The 17,507-nt window shown below is 40.9% G+C and overlaps 1 protein-coding gene across 14 annotated transcripts in view; it reads right to left on the bottom strand.

Moving 5' to 3' along the window:
* LOC144050745 (uncharacterized) overlaps positions 1-17,507 on the bottom strand; it is a 145,168-nt gene that overhangs the window by 86,006 nt on the left and 41,655 nt on the right. For 12 of the 14 annotated variants that reach the window (XR_013293919.1, XR_013293918.1, XR_013293920.1 and 9 more), the window contains exons 3-4: positions 12,378-12,449; positions 12,229-12,262 (exon numbers count right to left, since the gene is read on the bottom strand). Coding sequence is in view for 11 of the 14 variants with exons in the window: in XM_077564309.1 (XP_077420435.1) it covers positions 12,229-12,262; positions 12,378-12,449 (106 nt within the window). In the remaining 3 variants the exon portion in view is untranslated. Of the gene's footprint in view, positions 1-10,569; positions 11,158-12,228; positions 12,263-12,377; positions 12,450-17,507 lie in introns of those variants that run through there. The other 2 variants (XM_077564305.1, XM_077564304.1) reach the window with 1 other exon arrangement.

Here is a 17,507-nt window from a genome sequence, read left to right as displayed (position 1 = left end):
TTCTTCAAGAAGCGAGTCTGGATCAGTCGCCAAGCAGCGGTGATGAAACAATTCCCCTTTGACCCAAAGATTTGTTTGTGGCCGAGTACATCTGATGTCAAAGTTCCTGCAGTCTCACGGAAAGTTCGTACTTCAAAGATACATCCTGGTTTTATTTTAAATCCATGGTGGCGGTGCAAAATACACTTTTTTTTTTTCCGATCAATTTACAATGTCATCCGCAAAAGAGTTTGTGTTTGCGATTGACGTCATTTGTTGGCTTGTCTTCACTGATGAGCGTTCGTTTGCATTTAAGCCCCAAAATGACACATTCGCTTTGTTTCACTCGTCTCCTGGCAGCTAATAAATATGCAAATGAGCGTCACCTGGCGTCGGCGTGGACGAGCGGGCTTCTTCTCGGCGTCTCCTGCACATGTATTAGTCATTATTGAACATAATAATGGCTTTTAGGAGCTGCCGCTCGCCTCCTGTGAATTATTCAACCTGAACGGGGGGCCGAGGCGCCACGGAGAGCCAGGTGAGGCCGAGGAGAGGCCTTTGAATTATTGATTTCATTCTATTCAACTTTTCGACAACTGCCATCTTGTTTTTTCACGCACACACATTTGCACACTTACGCACATTGTGAACGCTGATTTCAAGTGGCGTTAATTACGCTTGCGCGGGCTGTTCAGCTGTCACCTGATGATTAACAAAGTCAAGCTAGGCAAGACCACTTACTTCAGCAAATGGATGGGCGGAGCCTCCATTGTGTGCGTGTGTGTGTGTGAGACAGCCATTGTTAGCAACATTTTTTTTCTTAACCCTTACACGTTGTTTGGGTCAAATTTGACTGAAGTAAAAATGTCCTTTTCCACCTTGAAATTGGATGACTTTTCCTAATGTGACCTAAAATCCAGCAGTCCCTCGTTACTTTGCGGTTCACTTATCGCGGATTCACTATATTGCGGATTTGTATTTGGGTCAAAAATTCATATATTACGGGATTTATCATGGGTTGTACCTCGCCGTATCTCGGATCTTTCCGACATTATTGAGTGTTAGGTTCCTAAACTTGTCCGACATTTCGATCCCATATTACTGACATAAGAAGACAATCCATCCTCTAATATTTCTCGTCGACTCAAAAGCTGAATTGATCTGAAATTCAGAGCGATGCAATGTCGCCATCTGCAGGGATCTGCTAGTCATTATGACGGTTTGCAAACAGAAAGGTCCCAGACAAGCCCGACCACTTCCTGTTGAGAAACAAACAGGACGAATTCATACGCTGGTGAAGGTGAATTTGAGTTGACGAATATGAACGTCTACGGTAGAGAATGTATTCATTTCGAAAAGATCTGTAGTATATAACTTCATATTATTATGACGATATTCTTGACCTGGATCAAAATTGAACATAGGATGTGTGCATGGAAAATGAACAGTACGTAAGTGAATATTTCACTGTGGGGCAGCCAGCCGGCAGACAATATGAATTATCTTAATTTGTGAGCCGTCACCTCGAATTAACGGGACAACAGGGGGGGGGGGGTTGAGGACGCTCTCTCGACGCTCCCTCGACAGGCGACACGCGTTACAAAGTTAAATCAACACGGCGCTCGTCTTTGAGGCGCACTCGGTGATGCCGCCCGGCGCCGACGGCCATTTGAACATCAGCTGTCGGCACGCGGCGGGCTTTGACGCCGATGCACGTGTGCGGCGGCACGCGCGACGGGACGCATCCGAGCATCGCGCCCAACATCACATGACTTGCGTTCACGTCTTTGCCAATTAGAACACGTCTGTCGTCATTAGAACAACTTCTGTGTTGTGCGTTTTTCTTTCAGCGTCTTGGAGATTTTGCACTCAATTTTGCTGCCTTGCACATGCAATGTCTTCTCAGGCGTGGCTTCTTCAGACTTTTTGGGGAGTTTGTGCATCATAGACATGCCCACAAAATTTCATGTTACCAAGTTAAAGTTAGCTGGTAATCTAGAAATGGCCGAAATCACTCAAAACATGTCAACTTTAAACCAAAATGGCAGTCTTCCAATTTTTTTTTGGGGGGGTGCTTTTTGAGACTTTTTTTGTGGGTCTAATTGTGATAGACATTGCTAGTAAAATTCATGTTGATAAATCAATCTAATTTCAGGAGCTGAGTTTAAAAAAAAAAAAAAAAGAATAAAATAAAATAAAAAGACAAATATCTTAAAATGGCAAAAACAATACAAAAATATTCCCTTTGAAGAAAAATAACTGACTTACTTTCTTTCTTTCTTTCATTGTAGGTCTGTTCAAAACAGTCAAACTTGCTACAGTGTTTGAATTTTCCAGAATTGCCGAACATCAAGAAAGGGCCAAAATGAGTGCAAAATTGTCGCCTAAAAAACAAAATGGCAGACTTCCTGAGTATTTTCAGGCTTGGCTTCTTCAGACTTTTTTGTGAGTCTACTCGTGATGTAGATTGCTATTAAATTTCATGTTGCTAACTCAATCTAGCGTCAGGAGCTGAATTTCTAAAAAATAATTTAAAATAAAATATCAGAAATGAGCAAAACAACAGGAAAATGCCCACTTTGAACAAAAACAACTGAATTTGTTTCTTTTCTGGCATTTCTTATTTATGAGAAAAAATTCTAGCAGTCAAACTGTCTTTGTTGGTGGGATTTTTAGAAAAAAAAAAATCTGGAAATGTCAAAACTGATCTTAAAATTGTTGCTTCAAACCAAAATGGCAGACTTCCCTGTTTCGTTTTTTTTTTTGTCGCTCTGTGCATGTTGCTAACTGATTTGGGCTTCTGGGGCTGAATTTTCAAATAATTCCAAGGGATGCCATTGAGCCAAATTTTGTGTTCACAACCAAGACTTGAACCAAATGTAAACTTCACCGGCATGAACTTGCTTGGCAAATTTGGTGAGTTTTTGAGAACGGCACAGGTCTCAAAACGGGGACAAACATATTGTCACGTAAAAACCTCACTGAATGTCAATCACGCCGCCGCGATGGCCGCAGGACACGATGCGCGGCCATGACACGTTCCCTCACGACTCAGCGACCAATCAGGCGTCGGCGCGCAGCGTTGGGCGAGCCGCGTTGGCCTTCCTGCCACTTTGTAGCATCGCATTACCGTAATGAGGGCGGGAGTGGCGACCCGTCAACATCGCTCACGCTCCATCCCGCCTTGACGCCCAGCGCGCGTGTGTGAGTGTGTGCGCGCCAGCGTGTCGTTTGTCCACTTCATTGTCAAGGTTGTTGTTCTCTTATTTGATCGCATAAAAAAAGGAACCGTCAAACTTGCACTTTAGTAGTCGCGCTGTCATTTTGTTGCAATATTATTGTTATTCAGGGTGGACATACTTTTTTTTTTTAACAAGAAAATTCCATTTGTGTTGAAATTGCGCGCGTATCCTGAAGAGCTGACACTGAACTGAAATGCGGCGGAGTCGTAAACTTGATCGAAAACCGATCAAATCCATTGCCATCAAGATCACTTTCAAACAGGTGACCTGGCCAAGAGGTCAGCAGCACACGCCATGAAACAACCTTGAAAAATGAAAAATGTACCATAAATACGCATTTTGCGAGTGCGCGGCGTCTTGCAATACGACACAGAAACGGAACTGAATTGTTGAAATGTAGAACAAAAGTTGAAATCAGAACGGTTTGAATCGGTTAAGTCATGTGGATGGAAGACTTTGTCTTTTACTTTTTCTAAATTTCAGTGAACAATTTGGGGAACGTTATAAATAGTTCCCAAGATGTCCTGAAAACTCGGGCAATATGAGACGGATAAATACTTCCTCAAATCTCCTAATCCTCGGGATTGTCTGAATTGAAATGTGGAAGTAGGAGGTTAATGTAAAGAGCCTCTTCATTTGGGAACTTTACTGACGAGCATGATAAATAGTTCCCAAAATGTTGGAATGGTTTGACTGTCAAGATATGGAAGGAGGAGATACATTTGTAAAATGCCTTCATGTGGGAACTTAACTGTGGTATTTGGGGAAAGATGATAAGTAGTCCCCAAAATGTCAATGTGACAATTCGGGGCTTATCAGACTGATTTATACTTCCTGCGATGTCCTGATCATTTTGAAGCTGGAATTTTATGTTGAATTGTTGAGAAATGTGGAAGTGGAAGGTAAAAAATTCAAAAATTAAATATCAGAAATGAGCAAAACAACAGGAAAATGCCCACTTTGAACAAAAACAACTGAATTTGTTTCTTTTCTGGCATGGTTTTGTCAGACTTGTTTGTGAGTTTATTTATGAGAAAAAATTCTAGCAGTCAAAAACTGTCTTTGTTGGTGGGATTTTTAGAAAAAAAAAAATCTGGAAATGTCAAAACTGATCTTAAAATTGTTGCTTCAAACCAAAATGGCAGACTTCCTGTTTCGTTTTGTTTTTGTCGCTCTGTGCATGTTGCTAACTGATTTGGGCTTCTGGGGCTGAATTTTCAAATAATTCCAAGGGATGCCATTGAGCCAAATTTTGTGTTCACAACCAAGACTTGAACCAAATGTAAACTTCACCAGGATGAACTTGCTTGGCTTTAGTAGTCACGCTGTCATTTTGTTGCAATATTATTGTTATTCAGGGTGGAATAAAAAATGTGGAAAATACTTCTCAATTTGGGAACTTGACTGTGGAATGTGATAAATAGTAGACAAAATGTCGTGAAAATTCGGGTATTGTGAATTTTTTATTGTGAAGTATTGTGAATCTCTTCATTTGGGAAATTGAACTTGCACAATTTGAGAACCGAACGAGGTTCCAAGTTGGAATGCGCTCACTTCGTCCAAAAAATGTGAAATTGGGGTCAAAATTGCATTCATTTGGGAATGTTGTCATGGAAACATGGAATCAAAACAAAACGTGCGAATTTTGGTCTCTGATCAAATTCAGTTCGCAAACATTCTTACGCAGTCATTGGCCGGCCTGCGTGTCAATCATTACCGGCAGCGCCATTGATTGGTCTTCTTCTCACCGAGAGCAAGGAGGTCCTGGTTAGGGATTTAAAAAAAAAAAAAAAAAAGGAAAAAAAAAGGTCGAGGTCCCGGAAGGTGAAAGTTTATGCGTCTGACGCGAGGGCCGGCCAGAGATCAAAAAGTAATTGGCCCTTTTACTTCTTCTCTTCCCCCCTGAGGATTTACAAGCCTCGCCGGCAAATGACTGTCAGCCTCTTTACTACGGTCAAATGCTGAAGGATAAACTCGCCCGGCATCAAGTGTGCGTGCGTGCGTGCGTGTACGTGAGCCATGTTTATGTGCGGACAGATGCGTACGAAGGCACCGTGACTCATTGAGGCCCAAATCAACCTTACAAATGTGACATGAAGCTTAAGTGTGCTTGAGGCTGATGCGACATGCCACCGTGTTTTTGTCTGTGTGTGTGCATGTGTGTGTGTGTGTGTGTGTGTGTGTGCGTGCGTGCGCTACTTCCTTCTACTTCCTGCTTAGCATCAACGTGAAAGGGCGAAGTGAGACGTCCAAGCGGACGCTGGTCCAATCAATTATTATTAGTAGTATCAATTATTCATGGTTGAGCTATTTATTTTTCCGTGGTTAGCGTCGCTCACCGCGGCCGTTCTCACGTTTCATTCATGTTCCCACGCTCGAGGGCCACCGAAAAGTCATCAAGACAATGGCGGCTCACAAGACTTGATTTATTTTTCATGATTATCTTTTACTATTTGGGGATGTGAAAACAAAAATGTGACATTCATTTCATTTAAAAATGAGTAAATCTTGAGTTACATGCCCGGGGGGTTATAATAGAATATTTTTGTCATTTTTAAATGTAAAAAAATAAGAATAAAAAAATAAATAAAGTCATCTTGGGTCAAATAAATATATGGTTTTAATTTCATTTGTTAATTTTTTTAGTGTATTGGTATTTTGAGTGTGAAAAGTCTGTTGATTAAAAAAATATATATTTGATTTAGTATATTTTTGACACACATTTGTACTTTTTTAACTTTGAAAAAAGTATGTTATAAAAAAAGTCAATTTGTGTCATGTGATTAAACATTTTTCATTGAGTTTGTTATTGTTATTTCTAATGTAAAAACTGTGGGTTGAAAGAGCTTCATCAATTTGGGTAATGCGACTCGTTTTGTGGCTTGGCAGCAGACGAGGACGTTCTCATGTTTCATTCATGTTCCCACGCTAAGGTGCCACATAAACACTCGCACAACTAATGTATTATGTTTAGATGGGGGGGCCATGGTTTATTCATGCCAGTGGATGGAGGGGCGCCCGTCATTGGACATTACCGCACTGTCACATTAGTGACTTAAAGGGGCCAGCGCGCTTCATTAAAGGTGGCGCAAAAAAAAAAAAGAAGCGGCGAGGCGACGAGATGGGAAAGGATTGACCGCACGAGGAAAGCCGTCTCCGGCGGGACGTGCGACTTACTTGGGGGGGGTAACAGAGACGCTTTTGATTTGACGTGACGTCTGCAGAGCGCTCGCTCGCTGAAGACGCGACCTTTGAACTCTTGTTGCACTAAAGGCCCCGCGTCAAATATTCATCGTTTGTAGAAATGAACATATATATTGACATAAATGTATAAAGCTTTAACTTTGACGGCATTAATATATAAATTAAAGGTACATTTTGGGTCACAACACCAATGTCTATTTTTAATGCAAAATTTTATTTTATACTGGACACCGTAAGTACATTAAAAAAAAAAAAACTAAGAAAACTTATTTTAATCAACTGTGCTCATTTTTATCATTGTTAATCAATGATAAAAAAAAAACAAAAAAACTTATACTTTAAGTAATGTAAGTTTATTTTTATTGCAAAATTGTACTTTGTCAAAAAATTTACATTTAAATTTGAAAATATTCAAATTTACAGTAGGTCTTTTGTCATTATTTCTAAAATGATCTTAATAATAATAATAATTATTATTATTATTAGTAGTAGTAGTATTTCCAATTTGTTAATGAGTAAAAGTCAATTTGTTTGGCCAAATTTCAAGTGAGCATTTTTTTAATTCTTATTATTGAGTTAGTCAATAGTTAGTCGGATGGGACGGCAAATAGAGTGTAAGCAAAAGACAAACGGCAACGTCCTCCACGCGTGATCACTTTTCCATTTTGTAAAAAAAAAAAAAAAAAAAAGCTGCGATATAGTGGCGGTGGCCTTTTTCCAAAATGCCACAAAGATGTTAACATATTGCAAAGCCCAAAGAACCTCATCAGGCGTTCAAGTTTTGTTGAAGGCGGCAAATGTTACATTTGCATGACGAGACAAACGGTTGCTTGAGTGCGTCGCGGCGCCCGCTGCATTTGGTACCTGCGGACCTCCAGCGAGGACTGAGCTGATCGCTTAATACGACCGCCATCCCAATTTCACAACCAGAGTAGGCGAACTCCATTTTTGTCCATTTGCAAGGATGGTTATTTAAAGTTACTCAGCTACAAATAAATCTGATTTATAGGTTAAAGAAACGGTCCCATTGCTAAAATAGTTGAAGTTGCGCCACAGTATGAGTTTGATATGCGCAGATTAGATTGACATAGCAACTCATCAATGCTAAAATCTGATTGGACCAACAACAACAAAATCCAACATCCACAAGTGGACTTTACACAGCACAGACAAAGCTTGTGTTTGTGCTTCTTCTACTCTCGTATTCCAAAGCAGTGAGCGCCTCAAACCTTGAGACGCCACACACACACGCCGCACACACTAAAACAACGCACACAAAAGTGCCTTAGGCTGTTGTCACATACACAGACGTGATCGCGGACTCATCCAAATGTGTTTTTGTCTTCGCAAGTACAACAAACACAAGCGAAGCCTTTCAAACAGTCTGTGCGCAGCCGTTGGTCGGTCGACATGTCAATCATTATAGACAGCATCACTGATTGGTTGGTCTTGTCACAAACGGCCTTTGCTGGCTCGGTTTTTTTCTTGTTCTGGAACCGATTTTCTCATCACATTTTTGAATAATGTATTTTAATATACTTTAAGTCACAAGCTGTATGTTTGAGACAAAACGTTCTCGCCGCAGCGTCCACAAAGGTTGAAGCGCCATCAGATCGCTTTCTGGTGGCGTCAGTCAGCCGCTTGGTTACAGTCCAAATGTTTTTAACTGTGAGTGACAAGCGGCCTCACTCAGCTCGTCTCCTCCGTCTTGACAGCTCCACGGAGCCGCTTGCCCCCCCCCCCCCCCCTCCCATCTCTGACACCGTCACTTTATCTGCAGAGTATCAGCGGCGCCCCTTAATTCAAGGCCAAGCGGGCCTGTCACCCTCGGGTGTCAGCATGTCAGCGCCACTTGCAGACAGACGCCTTATCAGATGGTCTGGCTGCTGGATTAGCGGCGGGAGTGATAAGCGGCATCACGCGGAAAGACAGCCAGTGATGCCGCCGCACTCCATATTGGCGCAGGTGGGGGACTCGGGTCACATGACTTGAGCCAGTATTGAGGTTGCCAGTTTGAGGACTTTGGGCTTGTGTGTTTAAACCTCATCGCTGGGGTTTCCATCCACCCATTTTTATTTGAATTTTCAAGAAATGTGAAAATGAAACTCAATGGAAACGCTAGAAATTCGAAAAAGGGCCCAAAATTCGCCCCCCCCCCCCCCCAAAAAAAAAAGTTTGATGCTTGAAGAGGGTGGATTTTGAAGGGTAATGAAAAAAGGAAAATGCGAATTTTGGCTATGAAAACAGGTTTTGAGAACCCCGGCAAGACCGGATATTACGTCACACGTACGTTTTTAGTCCCAAAGCAACGTCGCACGATAAAGTAAGGCATGTTTGGGGAACAACGAAACAGAAATCTTTTTGGAATTAATTAAAGAAGCCAATATTAATGCAATTTTAGATGGAAAACAGCAAAGAAACGCTACGGTTTATTACGAAAGCAAACTCATACGATGTCTTTTCCTGTCTTTCTTCTTCTTTGAAATTACTGGTGGATCACATTTCTATGATGTATACTGCCACCTACAGTGGTGGAGTCGCCTCTCAATATTTGCAAAAGAAAAGCAGATGGAAACGGGCATAAGTGGCAGGTCCGTTTTGCACATTTTCAGTCATTTGGCTTTAAAAATTCGAAACAATTGGATGGTAACCCCAATAAAGACTTCACTTGGCTCCTCTGATTTGATGATCCTGAGACTCAACTTGACTTGAAATTTGCCAAATTAAACAAAGTCGGTGGACTCCACAAACCAAATTTAAGACTTGCTTGGCTAAAACCTATGAAAGAATCGACTTGACATTCAGAAGACTTGGCTCGGACTTAAAATGTCTCGCCAGTCAGCATTTTCAGGATCTTTGGATTCTGCTTTTTGCTTAGGAACGGAACTTTTTTTATTCTGCCGGAAAACAGAACAAAACTGTTGCATCTTAAATGTTGAGAGACCGTCCGTAGCATGAGCAAAAAGTGTGAGCACTTCCAAATGAAACATCAAAAATGTACGCTGAACTCTGAGGCCAAAACATGCAAAATGAGTTTTACAATTACACAAATAGAAACATTTTGAGGTTTGGAGCTTTGCCCTGAGAAAACCTTGGCGATCTCTGAATGATAATTAAAGATCTGTGGTCTTTAGCACCGGAACCTGACTTTTGGATTCAAGTTTGTGAAAACGCATTTAAAATGACAAAACACCCAAATTTACAACTTATCCAATATAAAATTATCCATAGAACATACATTACTCAATATATGATGAAGAAAATGGGACTCTCAGACTCCGACATTTGTCTCCAATGCTTACAAAACACTACAGACACTTATGTTCATGCTTTATGGTTATGTACTCCGGTTATGTATTTCTGGACTAAAGTCTTAGAAAAACTTTCCGCTATTTTGGACTGTAGGATACCTTTATCTCCAAACTTGTGTTTGCTAGGTGACCTAACAACAACTGACTTACCACATAAACAATTTCAATCTACACTTGTAGCCCTTATTATCGCTAAAAAAACTATTCTTGTTAACTGGGAAAATAAACAAACTCTGAATATCGACCAATGGTCTAACCTCCTCATAAATCACATTTTAATGGAACAAATATCTGCCTCAAATAAAAACCAAATATCAAAATTTATAGAAACATGGTCTACGTATATAGAATTTTTTAACCTAATTCCGGTTACTTAATTCTGTCTGTTAGCGAGAGCCACTACATCGTGATAACTTACATTGATGTTTCTGCATCTGGCAATTTATTATTATATTATATTATTAGTATGGGATTTTTTTTTTTTAATGGGCTTTAGGTGAACTGATGAATACACACACGCTCGCACGCACGCACGCACGCACACACACACACACATACTCACCCACATACTCACCCACATACAAAAAAAGGGTATATATATATATATATATATATATATATATGTGTGTATATGTGTATATATATATGTATATGTACTTAAAAAAAAAAAAAAAAAAAAAAAAAAACAATTATTAAATTTTTTTTAATTGATTTGTTGGATTTTTAAAAAAAAAAAAAAAAAAAAGGAGAGCAATGATGATGTCAAATCAAATGAACAATACTGAGCTCTCCCGAGAAAAAATAAAAATAAAAAATTAAAGATCTGTGGTCTTTATGTCAATCATTACAGTGAGCGCCACTGCTCGGCCCGTGATGTCACAGTCTTTGTCCAACCGTTGGATTGTCTTCATGTCAGTCATTGCAGAAGGTTGCGTTTTTAAAATTGCGTTTCGCATTTCAGTTTTGTTGGCAAATTCCTGTGGCGTGGCGTCATCATCCGCACGTATTAACGAGTGGCGTGAGATATCAACCGTCACACTTTTTTCTTTTCTATTTTCATCTCGTCTCATCAGCGCCGTGTCCGTCTCGCACTTTTGCGGCCGATGCGTCGTCTCTGCTCCCGAGCGAGCAAGCGAGGCGACGCGTCAAGTCGTATGGACGGCGGCGGCGGCTGACGGACTCCTGACGCCGACGGGAGCTGTCGGCTCGGGTGACGACTGCCCGTCTCATCGGGCCGCCCGTCTTATCAAGCCGCCCCGTCTCATCGGGCCGCCTCCTAGCCGTGACGCGATGAGAGATGATGGGCAACAACGGCGCGTTAGCGGGAGGCCCCGGGGGCGCCAACGAGCCTGACAGACGCCACTTTTGCGCCTTTAATCCCGTCCTCTCCTTAACGCGACAAAGATTGAGGTTGACTTGCACTGTCGGCAAGGAGGGAAAATGAAGACGTTACAATCGCACTTTGCTGACAGTTTAGCTCTGCGATGCTCAGAGACAAGAAAGAAAATCTATGGTATCTTTAATTGGACGTATTGATTTACTTTTTCTTTTGGGAAAAGTAACTTTCAAGCATTAACCAATTGAGTTAAGATGTATGTCAACGTATCCATGCTGGCTATTGTAAACCATTAAAATGGTTACTTTACTGTGTGTATCTTTTTTTTGGCACAGAAAATGAAAATTACATTCATTTATAATAATCAATCCATCTGTAAGTAATTAACTCATCCAGACCTCAAAACATATAAACTTACACTTTACATATACTTTGTCCTGCACTCCAAAAAACATATTTATACGTTGCTGTTAAAAAAAAAAAAAAATGTTTTCCAATGCTAGAGCATACAGAAGGTTTTGATATAGCTATTGACATGAAGAGGTCGCTTAAAGCAATGGTAGTTATTACAAAAACGGGTGGTAGCAGAGTATAAGAGATCAACCAGGGCCCTGTTGCAACAAGCTCTTGTTGCTATTTTCACCAGGAATGTAAATAATGATGAAAGCAATTAGCTATATTTTAATGCTAATTGCTGCAAAACGGAAACAGATACAAATATACTTTTTTTTTCCCTGATGAAAGAAGAGACTCTAATCTTTCTTTTGGGAGGTTCCATGTTTTTAGAGCAATAGATCAGAATATTCTGTGGACCTTGCAAAATCAGTCAAAATCCAGTAAAACAGCTGGGAGCGAAGGGGGTTGCTTCAGTGAAAATGGCTGCGAGTGAATGAGTGAATTGTCCCCGGAGCCAGTGTGGACTGTACTGTACCATAAAGTGGTATCATTTACTCAGATTTAATATATTGTCACTTTCAAGCAGAATCTCTCCAACAACTGTCCAAGAAATTACAAACAAAAAACAAACAGCTTCGAACCTCCATCCATTCTCTGCGCCGCTTACCAAGGAAACGCATTACATCATCTCCCCACTCTTTTTCGAAGCCATCAGCAATACAATACATACATAGGTGGAAATTCATTTGTATGGACTCACCTGGCCCATAAAGTCCGATTTTGCTTCCTTCCTTCTGCAAAGAAGGACAACAAAAATCTACATTTGAAATGCATCTAAGATGACTATTTTCACGTTATTTTCTAAAACAAAAGCAAAACAACCAGATAGGGGACGGTCCAAGCGCCTACCTGCCGCGCATGCACGCCGTGGATCGCGCAGAGAACGCAGGTCACGCCTCGATGACGCCACATGGCTTGTTCCTGCGGAATGAGGAAATGGGCGGAGTTTGTCACTTGTCAGACATTTTGAGCGTTCAAGAGCGCCGATAGGTGCGTTCCCAAGCTATGTTTTCTCAGCACTTTAAATTGGTTAATATTGTATGACTATAACGGACAAATTGGGGTCAAAAGAAACCAATCGTCTGGATTTGTGTTAATATAGGAAAATTCTATCTTGTCTTCCGCCTGTGATAACGCTCCGATGGCGCAGTATTCCATCTAAATGCGTTCCAAAATCAGACAAGACAAAAATTACTGAGTCCGAGTACAGTTTTTTTTCAGGCCTTAATTTTAAATTTCAGCATTACCCCCCTTTCCCCCAAAAAGTGCTAATATTCGGACCATTAAGTCTAATGATCTGAATGAAGACTTTAAATTAAGTTGAACGTCCAACTATCAGACTGTGTCACGTGACTTCTGCCAGCCAATCAGTGGACAGTCGTGATTTTCATGAAAGTTATATTAGCAAATGTAATTATCAATATTATTATGGTTTACAAATGTCATTAAAAATGTATGTAATACCAAAAAAAAACAACCTTTCGATTGACACCATTAACTCTTTGACTGCCAGACGTTTTCAGAAACAGTCGCCAGTGCCAGCCGATTTAAGCATTTTGAGTGATCTTTCAAGGTCCACAGAAAATGTTGTGTTTGGACTATGGAAACACACATACTACCAAATGAAAGATTGGACTCTCAGCTTTCATCAGAAAAAAAAAGTTTGTTTCTACCTTATTCCGTTCTTCAGTAATCAACAATAGAAAATGGTTAGTTTCACCAAAATTCTCTCTTTTGAAACAAAAAACGGAGAAAAAGAGCTTTTTGTGAAACGATGTTATTTCATGCACTCTAGTGAATTGTACACTTCTTTTTGTCCATGAATGATGCCACAAACACCTAAATAGTGCTTTACTTCTGTAAAACGCTTTCACCAACAATGAAAAAGTGTTTTTTGATTGCAAAATACGTTTATTTCCATTCAACAGTGTAACAATTAGACAAAACAATTTCGCAAACTATTTACAAATGTGTGCAACTGTGGTACTACTTACAATTATGTGGATGTTTCAAATACAGTTTTTCCTTTTGTAACGCTCTCCTGCGTGCAAGGAGACACCAGGACTCGCACAACAGTTTACTTTCACTTTCGCATTTGTCCGTTTCGCGTGCAAACGTTACACTTTCTTGACGGCCTTTTTTTCCGGGGAATAAAAAGCAAGTAGCAGACTGTACACACTTCCTCCGATGAATATGCATTGGACTCGGGGCACTCTCCGTCGTCCGATCGAACGTCCGCCTGTGCGTGCTCGGTTGCGCTCCGCGTTACGACACCGTCATAGCCGCCGCGTCAGCGGTTCCAATTTCGCCGTCAAGCTCGGATTCACCTTCATCATCATCTTCATCAATGTACTCTTTTAGCGTTGGTTGATGCCTTTTGTCTTGTAAGTGTAGAGCTGCTTGCAAACGCTCGCCATTGCCCGTTCCCTCCTCCATCTAGCTCCATCTAACGTCTTCTACTGCCGCGTCAATGCTTTCCAACCACGGAGTCACCATCATCTTCATCATCGATGATGATCATCGTCATCAACAATGTGCTTTTTTAGCGATGCTTTTGGTCTTTGAAAAAAACGGCTCTGGCGTTAGCTCCTCGCGACCGGCCGCCATTTTTCCTTTGTTTTCCATTCTGATCTCCTGCTCAACGCTCTAGCTCCGCCTCTACTGACGCCCACCCGATCTTGTCAAAAGAGAGTCATCGCTGCCCTCTAGGGGCCAAAAATAGTCATTAGGCTCACGAGACCTGCTTAAAACTTTCAGGAGAGCTCCGCAAGCCTTCCCAGCACCCGTTTCAAAAAAAAAAAATAAAAAAATGGGAGGACGTCTTTTAACGTCTTTGGCGGTCCTCCGTAGGTTTTTGCAGAACGTCATTTAACGTCTTTGGCAGTAAAAGAGTTAAGTTGATATTAAATTGTTTTGATAAAAACCTCATGAACGGAGTAGTGACCAGGCACAGTGACAAAAAAAATGTGCAGCGTGATTGTACCTCACAGTCAACTTATTAATTCCTTACAATAACAAAAACAAATTCAATTTATTTTTATCATTGAAAAGGGAGAATTTTTGCCTTGGATGTCATTTTATTGTATTGTATTTAATGAAGTGGCCAGACTTCGCTCCTCTAACTGGCACATAAAATTAGAGGGTAAACGGACAATCATGTGAAGAAGGTTGATGGCAGAGTCGATGATTACTTTTTCATTTATTTTTATGATATGTTGCTTTCAGGAAAGACGAGGCTTCGTGTACAGGAGGCGTAGATCATGCAGGTGGAGTCATTCTTTGAAAACTGCTCATCAGTTGTCTAATTAGCTATAAAATGTGCATATGAAATTGCTTATGCATCTTCTATTTAACATGCAAACACCTTCTGTTTTCGGGCTATTATTCACTTGTTTATTTGGTGTGTGCGTGCGTGCGTGCGTGCGTGTGCAGGGAGTGCTTATTAAGCGGCTATCGATTGTGATTTGATTAAACTCCTGCTAATTTGCCACAAAGCAGCAGGACGTTTAATCAAATAAAAATCAATAGCATCTTAAGAGGCGGCGCTAGCTCGCTACATGGCGGCGGCAATGAGGACGACACGGGCCAACCGGCCCGGTAATAAATTACAAAGGCGGGATCTCGGGAATGTGTCGTTCCGGAAGGACGCTCGAGGAACGAACGCTCGGGTCTTGCCCCTTCAAAGCAAATCTTTGATACTCAAAGTGTGCAAGAATCTGCGCATAATTCCAGTAGTGCTTTGAATACAGAAGTGAGATTTTGGGCTCTGAAAGTGACGCCAGAACCACAGTAGCGATTTTGCAGACTAAAGCGGCACATTATTTTTTGTTAAAAATGAATCAGGAGGAACCACAAATGTATCAGCATCAAAGTGTGTCGAGTCCTTGTCGCCTATTAAAAAGGAATTCCACAACTCTTGCCGGCCTGGATGGGGCGCTGGTTTAATGGATAGCTGCTAATGCTAGCAACAGGCGCCATCTTACACAATGCAATTAATTTGAGGCTTTTATGAATCCTTAATGAGCAATTGAAGATGATGTTGGTGGCAACATTTTGTGATTGCAACGTAAATTGAGCTCCAATGGCAATCGGCAAGACAAGTCAAGTTGGCCGCCACAGCACCGACTTCAAAATAAAAGCTTACCATGGCATTGATGGCCATGTATTATTTAATAAGAGTTTATTTTGAAGTTGGTACGCCAATTACTTGAGTACTCCTTTCACCACTACCGCTACTCTTTACCAAATGTTTATTTCCAAAGCTTTATTTTTGCTACAATTTGTACTTCGAGTTCTATAAGTGATACATTTTAATGGAATCATTATTTAAGGATATTTTTTCTAAATTTCCACCACATCTATTTTTGAATCAACCTATGTCATCAAGCAGTGACAATATTAGATTTAAAAAAAAAAAAAAAAACACCAGTTTGGTCGGAACGAATCAACGGCGAGATGTTAAGTCAATTTTAAGTGTTCCACCCAACATGCTCGACCCCCCCCCCCCCTCCCCCCCTTCGGCGTGGTTGAGGCGTTCCCAAATAATTTGGCGTGTTGGCCAAGTCACCAGCAGCTGCCCGGCGGTCACCAGGTCACCGTTCACGTTAGACGTCAATTACGGCTTCGCCGCGTATCGCGCCACTCGCCTATTTATCTTCATCATGCTGTGACCTACACACGCACGCACGCACGCACACGCACACGCACACACTCCGTAATAGTTGTGCGTCCTTGTCCCTCGTCAACATTTTGCCGCCGTCTATCAAAGTTGTTTGTTTGTGGTCATCTTTCATGCTTCCTCCCCAGAGACTCAATTACATGAACACTTATGCTTTTTGTATCGTGCTGATTGTTCAGCTTCATCTTACATCTTTGACTCACTCATGCATCTTCGTTTAGTGACACAAGCGTCGAGCGCAGCAGTTCTTATTTAGGGTCTGAGCGCAGCTTGTGGAAATTGCTTCTTTTTTTTCTGCTTGTTATTCTAAGGACAAATAAATCAGCATTTTGAGGCCTTTTGTATACGTGAAATCTCATTATGTTTGACGGAGGAAGGTGGTGGCTTCGTCGCCACTTGGAAGTGCGACTTGCCTGCTTTGACTGCAACATGAAAACTGCTAGACGTGGCCATCATTAGCAGTCTCACAAAAAAAAAAAAAAAAAAAAGTCTTTCTTTTGAGTTTGAAGCGGCCATTTCTGGGTCATGTCAGTCATTGTCCAGGGGTCCTTCAAAAACAAACTTGACTTGGAATTTTTTTTTTTTATCTGATTTTGTATACAAGATGATAAATTGCAACCGTGTTGAGTTTTTGGCATTGCGTGTGGGCGGAGCATGAAATGAAATTTGGTAGAGAAAGTCTGCCATCTTGGTTTGAAACGTCCATTTGAGGGTTAGGTTTTTCTTCAGTTGTGCTGCAAAGATGAACTATTTTTGACTAATTGTTGCCAAATTTCAATCAGCTGTTCCTCAAAGATAGGCTGCTCTGCCTCTTATACATCGAGTTGCCTTGTGTATGAAATGTGCTATCATTTTGCCCTAGAAGTTTTTTTTCCAACATGAAAATGTTTAAAGATGTGTAACACGAGTAGGCCTACTAAAAACTCACGCAACGCCTGAAAACAGAAAAAAAGAGAGTCGGTCAATGTGGTGTTTTGATTTGATTTTCCTTCCATCCTTCAACGGGCGTACGAGAAGATTTTAATTTGATTTCTATGAAATTTTGTCATTAAATTAGGATGTGGCATGGCAACAAAATGTGATGACTCCCCCCTCCCCCCCAAAATGCTTTGTTGAACCTTTGGAAACTAATTTAGCTCAACATGAAATTTGGTAGGCGTGTCTGTCATGAGTAAGCCCAAAAAAATGTTTCAAGAAACCGTGTCGTTTTATTTTGAAGCGGCCATATCCTTTTAAAAGCATAAGTGGATCTGCACTCACGCCATAATAATAATAATAATAATAAATCGAATTAAGCAACT

The sequence above is a fragment of the Vanacampus margaritifer genome, chromosome 4 (genome assembly GCF_051991255.1).
Source record: "Vanacampus margaritifer isolate UIUO_Vmar chromosome 4, RoL_Vmar_1.0, whole genome shotgun sequence".
Taxonomy (NCBI): Eukaryota; Metazoa; Chordata; class Actinopteri; order Syngnathiformes; family Syngnathidae; genus Vanacampus; species Vanacampus margaritifer.
This window is presented reverse-complemented; position numbering and strand designations above follow the sequence as displayed.